This window comes from Morus notabilis, unplaced genomic scaffold, assembly GCF_000414095.1.
Source record: "Morus notabilis unplaced genomic scaffold, ASM41409v2 Scaffold931, whole genome shotgun sequence".
NCBI classification, from domain to species: Eukaryota; Viridiplantae; Streptophyta; class Magnoliopsida; order Rosales; family Moraceae; genus Morus; species Morus notabilis.
Window position 1 is genome coordinate 40,802 of NW_010360641.1, and position 20,586 is coordinate 61,387.

At 34.6% G+C, this 20,586-nt stretch overlaps 1 protein-coding gene across 2 annotated transcripts; it reads left to right on the forward strand.

Moving 5' to 3' along the window:
* The first annotated feature begins 5,090 nt into the window (after positions 1 to 5,090).
* LOC21388686 (glycosyltransferase family protein 64 protein C5) lies at positions 5,091 to 15,143 on the forward strand. Of its 2 annotated transcripts, XM_024164794.1 has the most exons (4): positions 5,091 to 5,503; positions 5,593 to 5,715; positions 12,654 to 12,821; positions 13,335 to 15,143. In XM_024164794.1, exons 1-4 carry the CDS (start codon positions 5,150 to 5,152, stop codon positions 15,015 to 15,017), a joined length of 2,328 nt encoding a protein of 775 aa, XP_024020562.1. In that variant the 5' UTR covers positions 5,091 to 5,149; the 3' UTR covers positions 15,018 to 15,143. The 2 variants fall into 2 exon arrangements, with proteins under 2 accessions (XP_024020562.1, XP_010095174.2); XM_010096872.2 differs by lacking the exon at positions 12,654 to 12,821.
* The last annotated feature ends 5,443 nt before the right edge of the window (positions 15,144 to 20,586 follow it).

A 20,586-nucleotide genomic window follows, 5' to 3' on the forward strand; every position in this document is an offset into this window, starting at 1 on the left:
CTAAAATTATATATATTATATATCTATAACTTATTTGTATTTAAAAAACTCACTTATTCTAAATTTAAATAATTATTACCCTAAAAATTCTACCACAATTTATATAAAAGGTATTAACACGGTCTCCGAGGCCTGAGAGTGTCAAAACGCTTTCTAACACATCAATGCCATACCTGTTTTAGTATATCTATGAGAATCTTAACGTGTTTTAATTAACAATTTAACAATATCGTATTGGCCAATTTGTATTGGTTCTTATACTAAATAGCGTTTACGTTATTATTAGTATTATTATTATTATTATGCTAAGATGTAATTATTGGCACTTTATATATTTCTTGGATCCGAGTTTAATATGACCTACCACAATTGTCGATGTCACCAAAAAGAAAAAAAAGTTGTTTAATCTTTGGAGAGAGAGGGTTGCGGCTGGCTAAACTATGAGACATTGCGCGGTTTCCACTTTGGATCATTCATACATATAACACACATATCTAATATATATTAAAAAGAAAAATAGTAGAAAATATGTCAATATAAAAAGTTTAAGAAAATATATAGGCTAATTTTTAATTATAGAAATTAGTAGGTCATAACTTAGCAAGTTATGGTTCATAACCAGATAAGTTATAGATAAATTTGTCAAGTTATGGTTCATAGCCAGACAAGTTATGGATAAAAATCGTGAATAACTTGTCAAGTTATGGTTCATAACCAGACAAGTTATGTACGAAAACAATAATTTAGTCTATTTATTAACTTATGTAAACTATTAACCTATTAATTTTAATTCATTTCAAATCTTGCCTATTTTCCTCTTTCTACTTATTAAAAATCATCTTAATTAATAAGCACAAATGCGACGGTTGGGCTATAACTCATAACGGCCCACTTATATTTTTGTATGGTAGAATGGTTGAGGGTTTTTTTCTTTGTTTTTCTTTGGTTTTGTGTGTGTTTGTAGTTGTGTGTGTTAGGGGGATATGGTCGCTTCTAAAAAGCAATTTTTAAAAAAAAAAGAGAGAATTTTTTGAAAAATACTTTGGACATAAATGACATGTTGAGTTTAAACGAATGTCATGAAATGTGATTTGGAAATGACGCATCATATTCCCGTATATGAATGTTAGGTGAGAAATTTTAAATGTGAGACTGGGCGGTAAAATGATAATTCCATACTAAATTCTTGGCTTTCTTGAATTGTGCTTGGGTTTATTGCTTCCCTCTTTTTTCTTCCCGTTGGAGCAGAAATCAAATTGACAGAAAAACCCATTTGGAGAAAGAAGCTTAGAGCACCAATGGCGATGTCTCAGGGAATCAAAGTTGTGTTGACTCCGGTCCAAGGAAATAAAGACGTTCCTCTTTTTAGCATGTCATTAGGACCGAGCCTGTTGACTGTAATCGTCCAATTTCCGATGTTGATCCCATAATTGCTGCATTTCTCTTCTGATGTTGGATACTGAAGTTGAATACTTTGATCAAGAGGGATATTTCATTAAGTTTGAAGTGAAATTCTGTCCATATATTAATGGCATGTTTAGTTCGCTGATTCGAGTTGAGATGTGATTTTAATGAGAGTTTTTTACTGTAATAAAGAATTTAAATATAAATATTTATAATTTTTTTATTATAATAAAATTTAAATAGGTGAAATGAACGGAGCTTAAAAGGTTAAAAAAAATTATTGCACAAATATAAAGCCCAAATCAGAGGGCCCATTTGAGGCTAAGTGAGAAGCTAACTCTAGCATTGAGGTGAGGGGGGTGAAATTCTAATCCCTTTCCGACGTGGGACTCCAAACATCTGTTGTTGTGGGAGTTTTGAAATGCTAAAAACATAATAAATATTACTACGTGTGAAATCAACACAATGAAAAGCTGTGGCGTAACACCTAGCCAGTCAATTCCTCTCCCCTCTATAAACATTAAGAAACAGTTCAGTTCGGTTCAATTTTTATGTTGGTTTCGCTCAGTTCGGTTTAAATGTGGGCAGTTTTGATCAGTTTTCCCGATCAAGTTAGTTATATCAGTTTTTTTAAATACCCCTACTTCGAATATAAGTCCTCTAAGCTCAATCTTATTGTCAACACTAATTTACTGAATTACATATGTCAATCTCTAGAACTTTTTAAAAATAAAACAGTAGAGAGTTGAGTTCAAATCTTTTCTTTAATGCTAAATCTGTGATGCTTGTGGCTAACAAATTCCATGGGTAAGTATTCCAAACCACCATCTACTAATGTCTATCAACCTGCAATTCCAAACTCAGAATGATGTTCCCAAACCTTTCTTTCCTGTCCTGTTTTGTTGTAGTTAGAGATAGAACATTATACTGAACTTTAAACATTAATGAATTGCTTGAATTAGTACCAAATTTATCAGCTAACAATCATGAACTAATTTAAAAATTCCAGAAAAACTGAATTTTTTACACAGTTCTGAGTATCTCATTCAATTGATGAGATCGCCACCTTTTCCAATTCACTCCAAGCCAGACAGCTAATAAAATATACATCAATAATGCAGATATCGACAGTGGTTAATTTACAATGGTTTTACATTAAAAAAAAAATATGTGGGCGCTTAAGACCTTAAAAATACATACATATATATATATATATATTATATCAAACACATACATATATCTAGAGCACAATTCAAACAAAATTCCCAGTGATTAACATGGTTTTTTTTTAATTTTTTTTTAAGCTAGAGAAAGAGTAAACAAACAAAAATAAACAAATTCTCAAAACTCCACTTCACTCCAAAGCAGGACCATAAGTTAATTGCTCACTTCCTACTTAACTTTTCAATGAGGCAATTTTCAAGCTACAAGATGTAGGCTTAGTTTAGTAGTGCTGTGAATTTTGAAAAAAATACTTTTAGTTGTGCTGAAGGAGGAAGCAGATGTTACAAAAAACAACTGAATATTTAGCAACTTATAATTATAATAACTGTGCGGGTTCTAAAATTAGTGTAATAGCGTTTGGTAAATCGTGAGGTTGAATTGTTGTAGGTAATTAAAATGATCAAAATAGACATGACATGAAACTTAAATATATATAATTATTTTTGGTATTTACAAATACTTGTTTAACTTAAACAAAACATAATACTATGATTATGAGTTTTCTAACAATAAATTTATGATAATTAATTCTTTTTTTTTTTTCATTTCCTTATGCATAATATAGTTACAACAAAAAGGAGCATTAATGAGTAATCAACATATACAACAAAAATGTACATTCCATATTCAAAAATTGATAAAGGCATGAAAAGAGTTAAAGAGAAATAAGTCAATACTTGAGATGATTTAAAATTAATAAGTCAATAGTTTACATAAGTTAATAAATATGTTAAATTACTGTTTTCATCCATAACTTGTCTGGTTATGAACCATAACTTGACAAGTTATTGTCCATAACTTGTCTGACTATGAACCATAACTTGACAAATTTATCCATAACTTATCTGGTTATGAACTATAACTTGACAAGTTATGACATATTAATTTCTATAACTAAAAATTGACCTATATACTTTTTTAAGCTTTTCATATTGGCATATTTTCTACTATTTCTCTTTTTCTTTTAAACTTTTTAAGCCCCGTTTATTTCACCTATTCAAATTTAGAATTTAAATTTTATTATAGTAAAAAAATTTTATAAATATTTATATTTAATTTTTTTATTATAATAAAAAACTCTCATTAAAGTCACATCTTAACTCGAATCAACGAACTAAATATGCCCTTAATATATGGACAGAATTCCACTTCAAACTTAATGAAATATCCCTCTTGATCAAAGTATTCAACTTCAGTATCCAGCATCAAGAGAGAAATGCAGCAATTATGGGATCAACATCGGAAATTAGACGATTACAGTCAACAGGCTCGGTCCTAATAACACGATAAAAAGAGGAACGTCTTTATTTCCTTGGACCGGAGTCAACACAACTTTGATTCCCTGAGACATCGCCATTGGTGCTCTAAGCTTCTTTCTCCAAATGGATTTTTCTATCAATTTCATTTCTGCTCCAACGGGAAGAAAAAAGAGGGAAGCAATAAACCCAAGCACAATTCAAGAAAGCCAAGAATTTAGTATGAAATTACCATTTTGCCGCCCAGTCTCACATTTAAAATTTTTCACCTAACATTCATATACGGGAAAATGATGCGTCGTTTCCAAATCACATTTCATGACATTCGTTTAAACTCAACATGTCGTTTATATCCAAAGTATTTTTCAAAAAATTCTCTTTTTTTTTTTTTTTTTTTTTTACACACACAACTACAAACACACACAAAACCAAAGAAAAACAAAGAAAAAAACCCTCAACCGTTCTACCATACAAAAATATAAGTGGGCCGTTATGAGTTATAGCCCAACCCTCACATTTGTGCTTATTAATTAAGATAATTTTTAATATATATTAGATATTTGTTATATGTATGTATGATTCAAAGTGGAAACCGCGCGATGTCTCATAGTTTAGCCAGCCGCAACCCTCTCTCTCCAAAGATTAAACAACTTTTTTTTCTTTTTGGTGACATCGACAATTGTGGTAGGTCAAATTAAACTCGGATCCAAGAAATATATAAAGTACGAATAATTACATCTTAGCATAATAATAATAATAATAACATAAACGCTATTTAGTATAAGAACCAATACAAATTGGCCAATACGATATTGTTAAATTGTTAATTAAAACACGTTAGGATTCTCACAGATATACTAAAACAGGTCTGGCATTGATGTGTTAGAAAGAGTTTTGACACTCTCAGGTCTCGGAGACCGTGTTAATATCTTTTATACAAGTTATGGTAGAAACTTTAAGGTTATAATTATTTAAATTTAGAATAATTGAGTAAATATAAATGAGTTATAAATATATAAAATATATATAGTTTTAGGAAAATGATGTACATAGAAATTAGCAAAACGACAACAAAAAGAGAACGAGATAAACTCGGATTCGGAGAAGAGAATGAAATGAAGGTTTGACCGAAGGAAACCATATTCTCGCCGCCGACAACGACGCCAAGTGTAGCTGACACGACGTCGTTTTAGTCCTCGGCCGTTTCGTGTTTTTTCTTTTTTTTTGGTAAATTTTGATTATTTCTTTGTTAGTAGTAGTCGGAGATGGGGTCGAGCCCGATTGTGGCCCCAGACGGAGTGAGCGGCGGCGGAGGAGGAGGCAGTGGTGGCGTAGGCGGCGGAGGGAGCTGCTGCCACGTTAGCATGAAGTGCTGGTGCCGATGGAGGTGCCACCACAGGCTGCAGCGGTGTCTGCTCTCCTCGGGATTCGTGTTCTCGGTGGCCTGCCTCGCGCTGTTCGGATCGCTGGCCACGTTGTACGCGCGCTTCGCCTTCGCCCCCGGCGTCCGAACGACGACTGGACTCTCGTCGTTTGGCTGCCACGACGACAATGAGGGCTCGTGGTCCGTCGGCGTCTTCTTCGGCGACTCTCCCTTCTCCCTCAAACCCATTGAAGCTGTAAGTTCATTTTTTCTTCAATTTTTTTTTTGTATTTTTTTCAAATTGTTTATTTTTTTGGTGTTAGTTTTGAAGTTTTTGATTTACAGGAGAATGTTTGGAACGACGAGAGCGCGGCCTGGCCGGTGGCGAACCCGGTGATGACGTGTGCATCGGTATCCGAGGCTGGTTTCCCCAGTAATTTTGTGGCTGATCCTTTTCTCTATGTTCAGGTAACTAAAATCCCCTTTTAATTTGGTTTTCAATTTTTTTTTGGTTTGTGTGTTACCCCCAAAAAAACAAAATAATGATAAAAAAATGGGGCTTCCAGGGCCCGTTCACTTCACTATTTTAAATTTTATTATTTGAGTTGAAAAAATGAACTTGAGTTATTTTTAATTGGAACTGTAATGTGAAATTTGAGTTAAGTTTTAGTAAAAACTTGATGTGACATTTGAAACTTGAATTTTGTGTTCACTTGCACAAATTCAAACTCACAACTTACACAAGATATTGTATTGGAAAAAAATGAATAACATTTGTCACCACTTACACAAGATATTGCATTGGAAAATAAAACATAAGTAATAATCTATCGATGGCGATTATTTTCGAATGCATTTCACATTGTACTGGCTATTTCGTCCCTCAATATATGCATTTGTCGCCGTTGCGGACGGTTATGAGGCAATCGGATTTCCCGATCCGGATTGTGATATTGATTTACATCTTGATCCGTGTTGAGTGGATCAATCTCTACAACCGGAATGGCGTCCCTCATGCACTGCGCGAGTAGATCATCATTGTGGTTGTACATATGTATGAAGTTGTGTAGAATAGCACAAACAAGTGGAATGGTTATTTGTGTCTCTATTGGGTAGTTATTAATGCACTTAAGAATACGGAACCTGGCTTTCTACACGCCGAATGTGCGCTCGATACAGTTTCTTAGGGAAGAATGGGTGTAATTGAACAACTCACGCTCAGTTTGGGGCTGATCACGCCTTGCCCGAAACTCTTGAAGGTGGTAAGTGCTCCCCCGGTACGGTGCCAAGAAACAATGATTGTTTGCATACCCAGAGTCGACGAGGTAATATTTACCTGTAGTGTGCGTTAGAAGACATTACGTGAATATATTAATTCCACATGTAAGCACAAACGTGTAGTAATTAAAAATTGTGTAAAGACGTAGCGTACACATACCTTGTGGTGGATTTGGGAATTTTTTTTCCGCCGTCTCTGTTGTTGATGCGAGTACACATGCATCATGGGCAGAGTCCTCCCATCCAGCTAACATGTAGGTGAACCTCATGTCAAACGAACAGACCCCTAACACATTTTGAGAGTAGAACCCCTTCTGATTTCTCCATGCTTCAGCACGTGCAGCGGGTGGAACAGCTGGTACGTGAGTACCATCAAGAGCGTCAACACAATTCTACATAGTAACTAACTAACATAAGCAACATCGCAATTCTACATATTTATAAAATAGAGTAATAAGTTTAGGGGAAATACCTGAAACCATGGCAGGTACTTGTTTTCATGCGCGGCTATGACGGGATCGATAATGTTGAAGTTTGGTGGTGTAAGGAAGTCAAAATGGAGCTCATACAACGCCGTCAAAACAGTGTGGAAATACTTTGAAATGGTAGCACCGGAATGCTGCCATTGATCTTGTGACTCCCTGTTGTTTGAACTTTGACAAACAATGTATAGGAAAATAAAAAGTTGCTCGTGACATTCATATTCCTAGTCGGTCTTAAAAGCCCTTTAAGCTCAAGCAACGTATTAAGACGCTTGAAACAATCACTTTCCATTCTAATCTTCGACCTAATAACGTCCTCATGTCCATCAAGTAGGTATTGTACACGCATTGTACCTGTGAGTGCGGAAGTATGTTTTGATTGAGGAAGTGGTCTTTCCATATATGTGTAGTAATACCACAAAACAACTGCTACTGCCGCATTCTCATAATCGTCATCCAAGTCATCACTATCAACATTTTGGGGTACGTGGTTTGACGGACCTGCATTCCACATTTCTACCTACGAGATATACATACTAAAGAATATATATGAAATAGTCATTGCATCTGCAAGTCAAGTTCAGTACACATAATCCATGAATAAATACTGTTGTCTGCAATACAACTCAATAGCCATGATCAATACAACACCCACATGGCTGTAGTAGAACAAATTAAACAACATCTACTCTATTACTAAGTTCAAATATAAAAACAGACCAGTAATTTAATTGTATGAATACATGACTAATGGAAACAATAATCGTGAAAACTCAAATCTGGTTCGGACTTCCATCGCCACCAAAGTGTCCCGATGGCGGTGGAAAGTGAGGCATATAGTATGATGTTTGGGGATTGTACGCAGTCAGTTGTTGGGGATTGTAGTTTTGGGGAATATTAAGAAATGGTGGGATAGGTACTCCCCCAAAGTCTGGAGGCTGTGGATTATTGTTGGAGGGTTGTTAGCTAAAGATGGGTGACGGTTGCATATAGTTGGTGGGTTGTGACATGAAGTTGGAAAATGGTGGCGGCATAAACTGTGTCCCCATAGGGTCGTGGGGAGTTGAGAAGGTCCATGTATTTGAGTTCGCGACGTATTAATTGTCCTTGTCACGAAGAAGGTACGCTGACTCTCAGTCATCTTCACGAAAAGTTGCTGCATATTTAGGTACCAAGCGATAGTCTCCAAAAATGTGATTGCGGTTTCGTCATCAAGCGCCATTTCCTTTACTATTTCCTGGCAGCGGTCCTGGAGATCATTATTAGCCCCAACTTGATTCGCACTAGAGCTTTTGGTACGACTGCTATGCTTGCTTTCTATAGACGATATAAGGCGCCCGATTAATTCCCTCGCTTCAGGATCACCCTTTACCCGTCGTGCGGACTTTGTTGGTTTCTTGCCGATGGCTTTGGAGGACGAGGCAATGTTGAGACCTCTAGCGACAGTGTTCAAACCAGTCCGCTTGGTGGTAACGAAGCCATCATCACTGCCCCCTTCATTAGATGTCGCCCCATATTCGTCAGCTACAGGGATTGTACCCTCCCCAATGTTTGTTGGAGGATCCAATCCCTTCTCCAACGCCCCACTTGCCCTCGTACCACCAAAGGCCTCATAGTACAAATTAAAGTTTTTAAGAGGCTGATTCTTGGCCGATTTGGCCCATTTCTTGTTCTGCATGTGAATGAGCAAACAAAATTACCCAAGTGTTTGCGAATGTCACAAGAACTAACTACCTTTAGAAGAGGTAGTTTAGAAATTTACCTTGGCAAAATCTTCCCAATATTCGTCAGTACATGTCACAGCACTGGTTACGGGGTTCTAGCCAAGTCCTGTGTTATTGCGTAACATAAGCTCGTGATCAAACTTGGCTTTGAGACGGACTTTCATCTGTTACACTTTCGCAGGAGTCACTTGATCCTTAAAAAAGTCGTGCAGTTCTTTCGCCCAATCCTCCCATGCTTTAGAATCAGGCTTCCGTCCATTCACAATACGATTGTAGGCAAGCGAGTCGCATAAGCAACTCCTCTTTTTGCCTTTCAGTCCAGTGTAGAGTGGCTTCATTGTCGGGTTTCCCTCTCGGCATCTAAAATAGCAAAGAAAGCAGCGTAACGACGCACAAGATGGTCGACCATACGCGGGAGTCAGATATTTGGAACAATCCAAAAATGACACACTGTTATAAATGGCTCATAATTTTTTTGGAACATCACTGCCATTAACAACAATTCCTATTACCTGTTTTTTACACGTAACAAGTGGGGCAATGTTATAAATTGCTCAGAAATTTTATAAAGGTAATTAATCGCAACAACACTCGGAGCATCATCCTTATAAGCACGAGCGACGTAGCTGCCATGCTTCAGAGGCGCTCAATACATTCCAATGAAGCGGTAACTAAGTGCCACATTGCCTACAGGACGCCACTACGACGAGTGTTCTAATTTTTGAACTAATTTCATCATAGCCAACATTACCTGTTGAACAGCATGGTCATGCGCGGAACGACAACAGTGGAGGCAATAGTCTAAGGTAAAAACGATAACAGAGAAGGCAATTCAACAACAGGGGAGGCAATACGACAACAGAGAATGCAATACAACAACAGGAGAGGCAATACGACAACAGGGGAAGCAATACAACAACAGGTAAAAACAACAACAATGGAGGCAATACAACAACAGGGGAGGCAAGACAACAACAGGGGATGCAATAGACTAAGGTAACAACGACAACAGTGGAGGCAATACGACAACAAAGAAGAGAACAAAGTTGATGCAAACGACAACAGTGGGCTCAGTACACGACAACATCACAATACAAACGACAACCAATAGCTCATCATCAAACCATTCAAAATGAAGAAGAACTACGGTACAACCATGGCAAATCTAGAACAAAAAATGGTATATAGAACTTCAATAGATGGGAAAGATCATACCCGGTTGGAACCAGTTGAGGACAACGGCTGATCGGCTATCACAACCCCCAAACGCGATCGTGAGGCAGCTTGTACGACGGATTGACACCGGCACCGCCGACAGTAACGTTTGAACGGAAGATAACCAGTAGATGTGAGATTCTGCCGTTTGGCTCTACATCGACGCAATAAAACAGCCAACGGAGTTTGCCGGTTGCCTCGCGGCGGATGAATGGAATCCGTGATGAAGATTCAAGGACAGGGGCGGGGAACACTTCTAGGGTTGGGCATGCAACAAGCAATCGAAGCAACAATGATGGAAATAGGGGAGACTTCTTACCTTTTTTTCGCTGCGGATCGACCCAATTGAAGCAACCGATTCAAGTTACCTTTTGCTCACTGGAGAGAATCGTTTTTTCAAACCAAAATCTGCAGGGAATCGTTTTTTTCAGAGTGAAATCAGAAGGGGGAGGTAGGAACGAGGGTCCAACAGGCAGAAAGCAGAGAGAAATCTGCACTGGGGAGGCAGGAACGAGGCAGCAATGGGAAGAAAGCAGAGAATCTGCACTGTTCAAGCACATGGGAACACTGTAGAACCACACAGCAATAATGGGAAGTTCAACCGTATGCCAAACTCTCATACTCGAGTTATTACTCGAGTGCCATTTGCTGAACGCAAAACTCAGCCCAAAATCCCACTCGAGTTGGGCTTACTCGAGTGGGATACGTGAAGTGAACGCACCCTTAGTCTTCACCAAAAGAAAAGAATTGTCAATGTCAAGTACGGAGGATTAGAATTTGATGAGAAAAAGGAAAATATTAGCAAATATGTTCACTCTAGGCCATAGCAATATAGCTTTGTTCTATGAAGGTCTTTTTCTTTTTTTCCTTCTTGTAAGAAATTATTACTAGGCTAGGTAGGTGGTCATGAGAAATAGAACCCCAGATCATTATTCTGAAAAAAAAAAAAAAAAGTGTTCTCTTTTGGTAATTGTCTATTTGAGAATTCAGAGAAGAAACAAGACTTCCAAGGAGGGGAAGATCAACGGTGGAAAGGCTTAAGGGTTCGTTTAATATATTCGTTCACTTCGTAGATCACACTCAAGTAAGCTCAACTCGAGTGTGAAATTGAGCCGAGTTATGCATTCATTAAACGCAACTCGAATTTCAAATTCGAGTAATAACTCGAGTTGGTGAGTTTCAACCACCCCTTGTTTTTCTATTACTCAAGTTTGATTCTACAGTGCAGATTACCTCTGCAGAAAAGGACACTTCTTTGTAATTAGAGTTTGGCTTTAGTATAAGTGAACACAAAACTCAAGTTTTAAATGTCAAATCAATCTCCTCCTAAACACTTAACTCAAAGTCTAAACTAAACTCAAATTTTTTATAACTCAAATGCACTCTCTTAACTCGAATCAACAAAATTGAGTTAGTGAAGTGAACGCCCTTAACTGGTTTTGGAGGAGAATTCTGCTGGCTTCCAAGTATGAAACTGGGTGGGTTACACTTTAATTGGTACTCATAGTCAAATTTGATATCATCCAGTTCGTTGATTTGAGTTTTTAATTTGAACTGAGATGTGATTTTATGTAAGAGCTATTTACTGTAACATAAAAAGTTAAATGTGATTTTTTATGAAAATTTTTAACTGTAGTAGAATTGAAATTAAAAGCTTGAATCGGTTAAATCAACGAGACCTTTATTTATGTTTCATAGAACGAAAAATGGAATTTTTTTATTCATATCTCTTATGGAGTACATGGTTTTCTTTTGGAATAGGAACCAAGTTGTCTGCACCACGACAAAAAAAAAAAAAAAGAAATATGTTCTTGAACCTTTTCAAGTTGGTTCATTATAATTGTTAGCAATAATTGAAAATTGTGGTGGACCTTTTAAAAAGTGAAACAATAATAATAATAATAAATAATACCGCGTATGTGTCCTTAAGTACTAGGTTGAGTGAGAGACTAGATTTCGACATACAAGGAACGCCCCATTGAAATTCTGGTATAGCTGTAAATTTTACTACTTTAAGAAGGAAATAATTCCAACTTATACGGCAGCCATTATGTACGTTATATATATATATATATATTATGCTAGTCTGTATATGATGTGTAATAGACCCTTCTAGTTTTCTGCCTTAGAAATTTTCAGGAGTAGATATAGAAAACTTTTTAACGTTTTTAAGCTGTGTCCATTTTACTCAACAGTGACATATACATATCAATTATTAACTTTGAAAATTTTAACCTTTTTCTCTAGCATTTGAGAATTTTAAATGAAGCTTTTAAGATGTTTTTGTTTGATGACTGGATTAGGATAAATGAAGGGCTTGAATTTTCTTGTTGACAATACCATATTCAAAGCGACATCGCAATGTATACTGGTCCATTTCTTGAGTCATGTTGTATATTCTCATGAAAACATTCCTTGTCAATGTCATTATGGTAGAGACAGAAGTCAAACATTTTGCTGTTGGTTCCACTTGATTGTGATTTATTCTCTCATACCTTCAGTTTTGTCTTCAAGGAACTCTTCCATTTTCCGCGTAATCCCTCAAAATCTCTCAGGCGCCTTCATTTGGTAACCCACTACGTTGACCAGATGCTAGAAAAGTCATAGACGTGGTTATGCATCTGTAATTATGCGCATACACATGTACTATGTCACATAGGAAAAACAACTAATTATCACACATTTTCTTTCCTTTTTTTTCCCCCAGGGTGATGCATTTTACCTGTTTTATGAAACCAAAAATTCAATAACCATGCAAGGAGATATTGGAGTTGTAAAAAGTACTGATGGGGGAGCAACATGGCAACAGTTGGGCATAGCTTTGGATGAAGAGTGGCATCTTTCTTATCCGTATGTTTTTGAGGACCTTGGCCAAGTAAGTCATATAATTTCTTTAATGTGCATAAACTTTACAGACATCACATTAGTTCATTCAGTTTCATTAACAAATAATTATAATAAATAAATAAATAAATTTTTACAGTAACAACAACAAGCCTTAATCCCAACTTAATTGGGGTCGGTTATATAGATTTCACTTTTCCACACAGCTCTGTTCGAAATTAAACTTTCTTGAAGGCTTAGATGTAGAATGTCTTTCCTAACGACTTCGGTCCACGTAATTCTTGGTCTACCCCTCCCTCTCCTAGTATTTGGTATATGAATGTCCTCTCAAACACGAACTTGTGCTTCTAGCGGTCTACGTTGGAGATGTCCGTACCACCTCAAGCGGCATTCGCGCACCTTATCAATATATAAATTTTTAAAAAAATCTAAAAATGTTTCCAACACAATTGATTTATTATGCACATCAGGTTGAGTTTCCGCAGTTAGGAACGCATTCCTATGTTATTTGTCTAAAATTCAGTTTCATCATTGTTTCTTACAGATATATATGATGCCCGAGAGCAGTAAGAAAGGGGAACTTCGTTTGTACCAAGCGGTCAAATTTCCTCTGCAATGGAGACTGAAGAAAGTCATCATGAAGAAACCTCTTGTCGATTCATTTATCATCAAGTACAATAATATCTATTGGCTCTTCGGTTCTGATCACAGCGGTTTCGGAACCAAAAAGAATGGACAATTAGAAATCTGGTATAGCAGCTCAATTCTTGGTCCTTGGAAACCACACAGAAAGAATCCTATATATAACACAGACAAGACCTTTGGGGCTCGTAATGGAGGTAGACCATTTTCTTATGATGGACACCTTTACCGCATTGGTCAAGATTGTGGCGAAACATATGGAAGACGAGTACGGGTCTTCAGGGTGGAAGTTCTTACCAAAGATGAATACAAAGAAGTCGAAGTGCCCTTAGGCCTAGCAGAACCAACTAAGGGTTGGAATGCTTGGAATGGCGCTCGCTACCATCAACTAGATGTTCAGAAGTTAAGTAATGGTAAATGGATTGCAGTAATGGATGGAGACCGAGTCCCTTCTGGCAATTCAGTCCGTCGATTTATTCTTGGCTGTACTTCAGTTGCAGTTGCTTTCCTACTTGTTGCATTATTGGGTTTGTTGCTTGGAGCTGTGAAGTGCATCATTCCCCTTAACTGGTGCACTAACAATTCAGGGAAGAGAAGTGATGCATTTCTGTCCTGGGAAAGGTCATACTTGTTCTCTTCCAAAGTGAGACGGTTTTGTAGCCGCTTGAACAGAGCAGGTTCATACCTCAGAGGTAGGATTAGGCCTAATAGTTGTGCTGGAAGATTAGTTCTTGCCATTATTTTCGTAGTCGGAGTTGTGGCAATGTGCACCGGGGTTAAGTTTATCTATGGTGGGAGTGGTGCAGAAGAAGCTTATCCATTGAAAGGTCATTACTCGGAGTTCACCTTGTTAACAATGACCTATGAAGCTCGCCTTTGGAATTTAAAATTGTACGTGAAGCACTACTCTAGATGTTCTTCGGTCAGAGAAATTGTTGTTGTATGGAACAAGGGAACACCTCCTAGAGTGAGTGATTTTGACTCAACGGTGCCAATTAGGATCAGAATAGAGGAAGAGAACTCACTGAATAATCGGTTCAAGGAGGATTCATTGATTAAGACGCGAGCTGTTCTTGAGCTTGACGACGACATTATGATGACTTGTGATGACCTCGAGCGTGGTTTTAAACTTTGGCGCCAACATCCAGATCGCATAGTGGGGTTCTATCCCTGGCTCAGCCATGGAAGCCAATTGAAGTATCGGGGTGAACATTTTGCCAGAAAAGATAAAGGTTACAACATGATCCTCACGGGGGCAGCTTTCATTGATAGTAAAACGGCTTTTCAGAGGTATTGGAGTGAAGAAGCTAGGCAAGGTAGGGAAGTGGTTGACAAATACTTCAACTGTGAAGACGTGCTTATGAATTTTTTGTATGCAAATGCTAGTTCAAGTAGGAGAGTAGATTATGTAAGACCAACATGGACTATAGACACATCCAAATTGTCCGGTGCGGCGATCAGCCGGAATACGCAGGTGCACTTTCAGAAAAGAACCGACTGCCTGATGAAGTTCTCCAAGATGTACGGAAGTTTGGCTGCGCATAAGTGGAAATTCAATGACAGGAAGGATGGTTGGGATGTATAGTGATGAAATCTCTTCTTGACTCTTGTTTATCCATCTCCTATACTTTTTGGTAAAGTTCTAGCCGTCTAGGTAATTTTCTTGTCTATATATTTTTTTTCCCTTGTGAACATGAGGTGGGGAATGGGCTTTTTTTTTTTATTTTTTTTTTTATGAATAGTTTTTTTGTTGTTCAGATGGTCATTGGTCTTGTTCATGGCTTTTCTTTTAATGAAAATTCTAGGGTTGGTTTTTATTCCTCCATGTTGGTATTCTCCAGAATGGTGCTTTTCAGTGCCCCATTCCAGTATGTTAACGCTTTAATAGGTTCAAATTTTAGTTAACACAGAGGAGAATTAAAAGAGGCTATAGATCATACTTTGACATCCTTTCTTGCGTGTTTACTTTCTTTTTAGTTTCTCGGATTTACGTACAGATGTTGCTCGCAGCCTATCAATAGATGATAAATATAGTGCAAAGTTCATTGGGTTTGAGCCACGTATTACATTGATCTTTGAGAAAATTTCATTTTAGTATACGTGGTATATTGAAATATAAGTCTGGTATCTTATGTTTTTAACAATTTAATGCGGGTACCTTGATGTATTAAAAAATCATATTTTAGTACCGTGAGGCATTTTTTTAGGACGTGAAAGGTCATTTATGCCATTGTATTTGATTTGTCTAGAATATTTGGTATTCTATGTTATATTAAAATATGAATATGGTACTCTATGTTTTTAATAATTTCATGCGAATACATTAACGTTTTAGAAAATTATTTTTTAATACCCTGAGACTTTTTTGGGATGTGAAATGACATTTTTATCCTTATACTTCAATTGTCTAGAATTTTTTTTTATAAATACATTAAAAATATTTGAAAATCTTAAAATGAAAAAAAAAAAAAAAAAAAACTAAGAGGGAGAGGAATAGAAATTTGAATTTATTTTTTAAATATTTTTTAATAAATTTTTAAAAAAAAACTATGGACAAATCAAGTTCAACGTCATGTTTAAAAATGCACTGGGTACTAAAGTGAAATTTTTCCATTGATTTATTGTTAAAGTATTTGTTTTTGCGCAATGAGTTTGTAAATTGAAGGCTTTTGCAACTTTTACAGGAGAAGGAAAAAAAAAAGAAATCATTTTTAATATTATATCAAAGAATTTTAAATTTATTACAAGTAAAAAGTTGTCATTTTTAATTAATAAATATATTGATGAAAATTTACATTTTTGTCAATTGAAACTTTACAACTCATAAACACGAGAGATTATTGAGATTCTAAAAGATATATATATTCATAGTTAAAGAATTATACGTGCATCGCCCTATAAAAAAAAAATAATATTACGAGCATCTCTTCCAAATAAACCAAATCAAAAAGTGTGTATATACACACACACGAATAAACGAATAATTTTTATAAATAGTAGACGAAAAAATAGTATGTTCACGAAGAGTCGTATAATTTTATATATGTATTCTCTCTCAAAAAAAGAATTAAGAGAAAAAGGAAAAAAAAAAAAAAAAGAGAAAGTAGTATCAACAAAAAGTAATTAAATGATAAAAAAATATAAAAAAGACAACAACAAAAAAAAATCAACCATGACAAAACATCAAGAAGATAAGTATGATCTAAAAAGAAAAAGAAAAAATGATCATAAGCTCTCAAAAGGACTCTTACGCAAAAAAACAAAAAAAAAAACAAAAAGAAGAGAGCCCATATGACTGGAAAGAGAGAAAAAAGACGAATTGAGAAATCAATGGAAGGAGAAATATACGTAAAAAGAAAAGTTCGCTTGCAAATTAAAGATATTGATAGTAAACAGTTGACAATTAATCATCTACTACAAATCAAGTAATATACATATCTTTATAAATTATAATACAATCAGAATAATTAGCATACTTATATAGATTAGTTACTGCATAAGTTGTGTGTGTATGTGTTTTCTTTTTTTTTTTTTTTGTACGTTTAACTATACGTAGTTTTTTGTGAAAATACAAATGATTCACACATTATTTATAATTAATAGTGCAATTGATAATGTCTAAGATTAAGTACGTTCTTTTGGACGTTCCCAAACTAATACAGTAAAATAAGAAATTCAAAGATTTAATATTCTTTTAGTTTGTTGATTTGAATTTTTAATTTAAGTTTAAAATTTAATTTTATATGAGAATTTTTTACTATACTAAAAAAATTAAATGTGATTATTTTTTAAAATTTTTAACTATAATAAAATTTAAATTTTAAACTCAAATTTATAAAATAATTCACTTAATTTAAAAGTTAGTTGCGAGATTTTCGGACTTACACAACCCTAACATTGTGTGCCCAGATTGGCACAGAATTATGTACTCATGTTGACTCGCTCTCCAACAACGACTCGTCGGATAAAAATAATCCCTTGTCATCATCACCGTTGCCATGAACTAGCTTTATTTATTTATTTATTTTTTAATTTCGGCATGTTAAATAGCCAGAAGAACGTCCAATGAATTTAGGAAGGTGGTTAGTTATGTAATGAGTGTCTAATGAATAGTATGCTCACAACTCCCAAGACTGGCACAGGTGATGAGTTAAAAGCTCTGTTTATTTTTATCGATTTAAGTTTTACTATAGTAAAAAATTTTTAAAAATAATCATATTTAATTTTTTTATTACAGTAAAAAATTTTCACATAAAGTTACATCTTAACTCAAATTAAAACTTAAATCAGCGAATTAAATGGAACTTTAGTGAGTGATTGATGTTATACTTTGGTCACCTGTAACCACGGATGAAAATTTCAGTATCGTTGGGGTTGTCGAGATTTTGATTTGTGGATAATGTTGAGGGAAATGTTGATGATGACGAATATTTTGGAAAAAAATGAATACCTTAATGAAATTTTAATTTTTTTTAAATTGTATAAAATGCTAAAACAATCAATACTACTTAATTTAAACTACTTTAATAACAAACATAATACATTTTTTATTAGATATGAGAGTTATATTGAATAATATTGTAGGAAATTATCATAATTATATTTGAATTGTGATTCAAATATAATTTTACATACTCATTATAAAACAAGGCACAATAATTTAATATACTACATAGAAATTAACTACCAAACACAATAGAATACACACAGTCTTAAAGTACTTTCGGTACCAAAATGAGTTTCTAACAGGTTAGAAAGCATTAGGTAGGTTCTTATCTTGATCTAAATAATACATTTGATAAGATATTATTCTTGAATAATTCTAGATGTAGTTGTTAATGGTCACATGTGTGTTTTTTGATCTATTCCCATTATTAACTCATTAATTGGATATTGTTGGTTTATAGAACTTGATGACTAATCTTCAGAGATGTGTAATTACACTTCAACACTGATTTATGGTGGAGGATATACTAATATATCATACAAACTATCTTGGTTTTATACTTTTGAACTAAATTCCACGTGAGAATTGTATGGATAGTCATATAACTTTGTTATGTTCCTAAGCTCATGGAATCAAAACTCAAAGCTATAGAATCCTCATCAGCTTGACTCAATTGAGTTACACCATGTTTTTTTATAAATAGTTTATTTAAAAAGTCAGCATTTTTTAAAAAACTAATTAAGTCTTAATATTTACTTTTTATTTAAACCATGTTGTCACATTTTATTAAAAAAAAATTTTAAAAATGCGCTACAAAATTGATTTTAATTAAAAAAAATTTCTGAAGGTTTTTGGACATTTTGTGGACATTTCTAAAAATATCATGGATATTTACGGATATTCACGGATTTTACAGATTTTTTTGGACAATATTGCAGATATTTTATGGACACGTCAGGAAGAATAGCCTTTCCCCTATATTCATATCGAGATTTCAAAATATGGATAATATCGTGAAAATATTGACGATGTTGTGGACATTTTCATCCATCCAGTAACAAAGGGTATTATTCAACAAAAAAAAAAGAAGCAATAAGGATATTTTAATGAATCAACACGCAAAAGGAAAAGAGTTATAAAAAAAGAGAAAATTAGTGAATTCACCTTTTAAATGTACTGTTATAAAATTTTCACAATTTACTCTTGATTAATACCTTTTTTACAAATATAATTCTTTGACTAAGGGTACTAATAAAGTGTAAAATGTAAAAATCCAAGATCCATGCATTCAAAGGAGTATTTGTCTCATTTTTCCTTCCGATGAATTATTCAGTGGACCGGATGTATCGCATTATTTTGTTTATGTGGTACACATGTTCAATAAAAATTTAACATTTAAATACTTATGCCAACTTTTAATAATGTTTGTCTCTTTCTTAATGTGTATCGCACTAATTGTTGTGTCATGATCACCGTAACTATTATATACTTAATTTTTTTATATTAATCAATTAACTTTAAATAATTATTTTTATTTACCTAATAATTATTTTTATTTGCAAAATATTTTATTTAGGGGTTGTTCTTTTGCAACGAAACTCAGAAAAAGTTTGAACTCGACTTACAACTTTATTTAAGTTCATGTTCTTTTGTAAAATTTGAGTTTGAACTCGAGTTTGGCACTAAACTCGAGTTCAAGTTTCCCCTTCAACTCGAGTTCATAAACTCGAACTCAAGTTAATGAACAATATTTTTTCTATTCTTAAAAATGTCATAACTTTTTCGTTTTAATTCTGATTGAGATGATTTGTTTTCTATGCATTTACAACAAAAAGATGAATAAAACCTCACACATATACCCTATTAACATTTTTCATCTATTAACATTTTTCATCACCATTGAGTTTTTATTAAAATACTATCTAAATATAAATTTAAGTTTTGACCCATCCAAGCACAAACTCAAATAGATTCTTAATTCAAATCATAACTTAAATATGCACATTCAAACACAAACTTAAGTTACAATTTTAACTCAAGTTATAACTCAAACTCAATTTAAGATCATTATTCAAGTCACCCTAACTCAAAAATGTAAAAGAACAACCCCTTAGTTTGCTTTTTGAAAACGTCCTTGCTTATAAAGTTGCAATTTATTTTTGCCAAAAATAGTACTACTAAGAAATGAAAATGCTGCTAAAAGGGTTTTCTGTTTCTGGTCTTTTCAAGTCTATTAGTTTTCTTCTTGAACACCGAGGAAGAAAATGGTTTCCATTGGTTTTGTTTAACTTTTTTTTTTCTTTTCCTTTTCTCTGAAACCAAACAGACACTTTAGTTTAATTAAATCTCACGCTATGACTCTGACTGCGGTTGCTGCTGTGTTTTCTGTTTGCAAGGACTCTGCGTGGGGACATTTTCTCGTAGTTACAATTTGAGGTAAAAAAAAGCGAACGATGACTCAGGTGATTTTACTGTTCATCATTACATACTATTCATTGGACACTCGTTACATAACTAACCACCTTCCTAAATTCATTGGACGTTCTTCTGGCTATTTAACATGCCGAAATTAAATAAATAAATAAATAAATAAAGCTAGTTCATGGCTACGGTGAATCGGTGATGATGACAAGGGATTATTTTTATCCGACGAGTCGTGTTGGAGAGCGAGCCAACATGAGTACATAATTCTGTGCCAATCTGGGCA

What these genes read in the sequence shown, in the direction of transcription:
- LOC21388686 (XM_024164794.1), top strand. Translation starts at nt 5,150, where the DNA reads ATGGGGTCGAGCCCGATTGTGGCCCCAGACGGAGTGAGCGGCGGCGGA. An exon ending in CCCTCAAACCCATTGAAGCT is followed by an intron (nt 5,504 to 5,592) that starts GTAAGTTCATTT and finishes TTTGATTTACAG; the next exon opens with GAGAATGTTTGGAACGACGA. An exon ending in ATCCTTTTCTCTATGTTCAG is followed by an intron (nt 5,716 to 12,653) that starts GTAACTAAAATC and finishes TTTTTCCCCCAG; the next exon opens with GGTGATGCATTTTACCTGTT.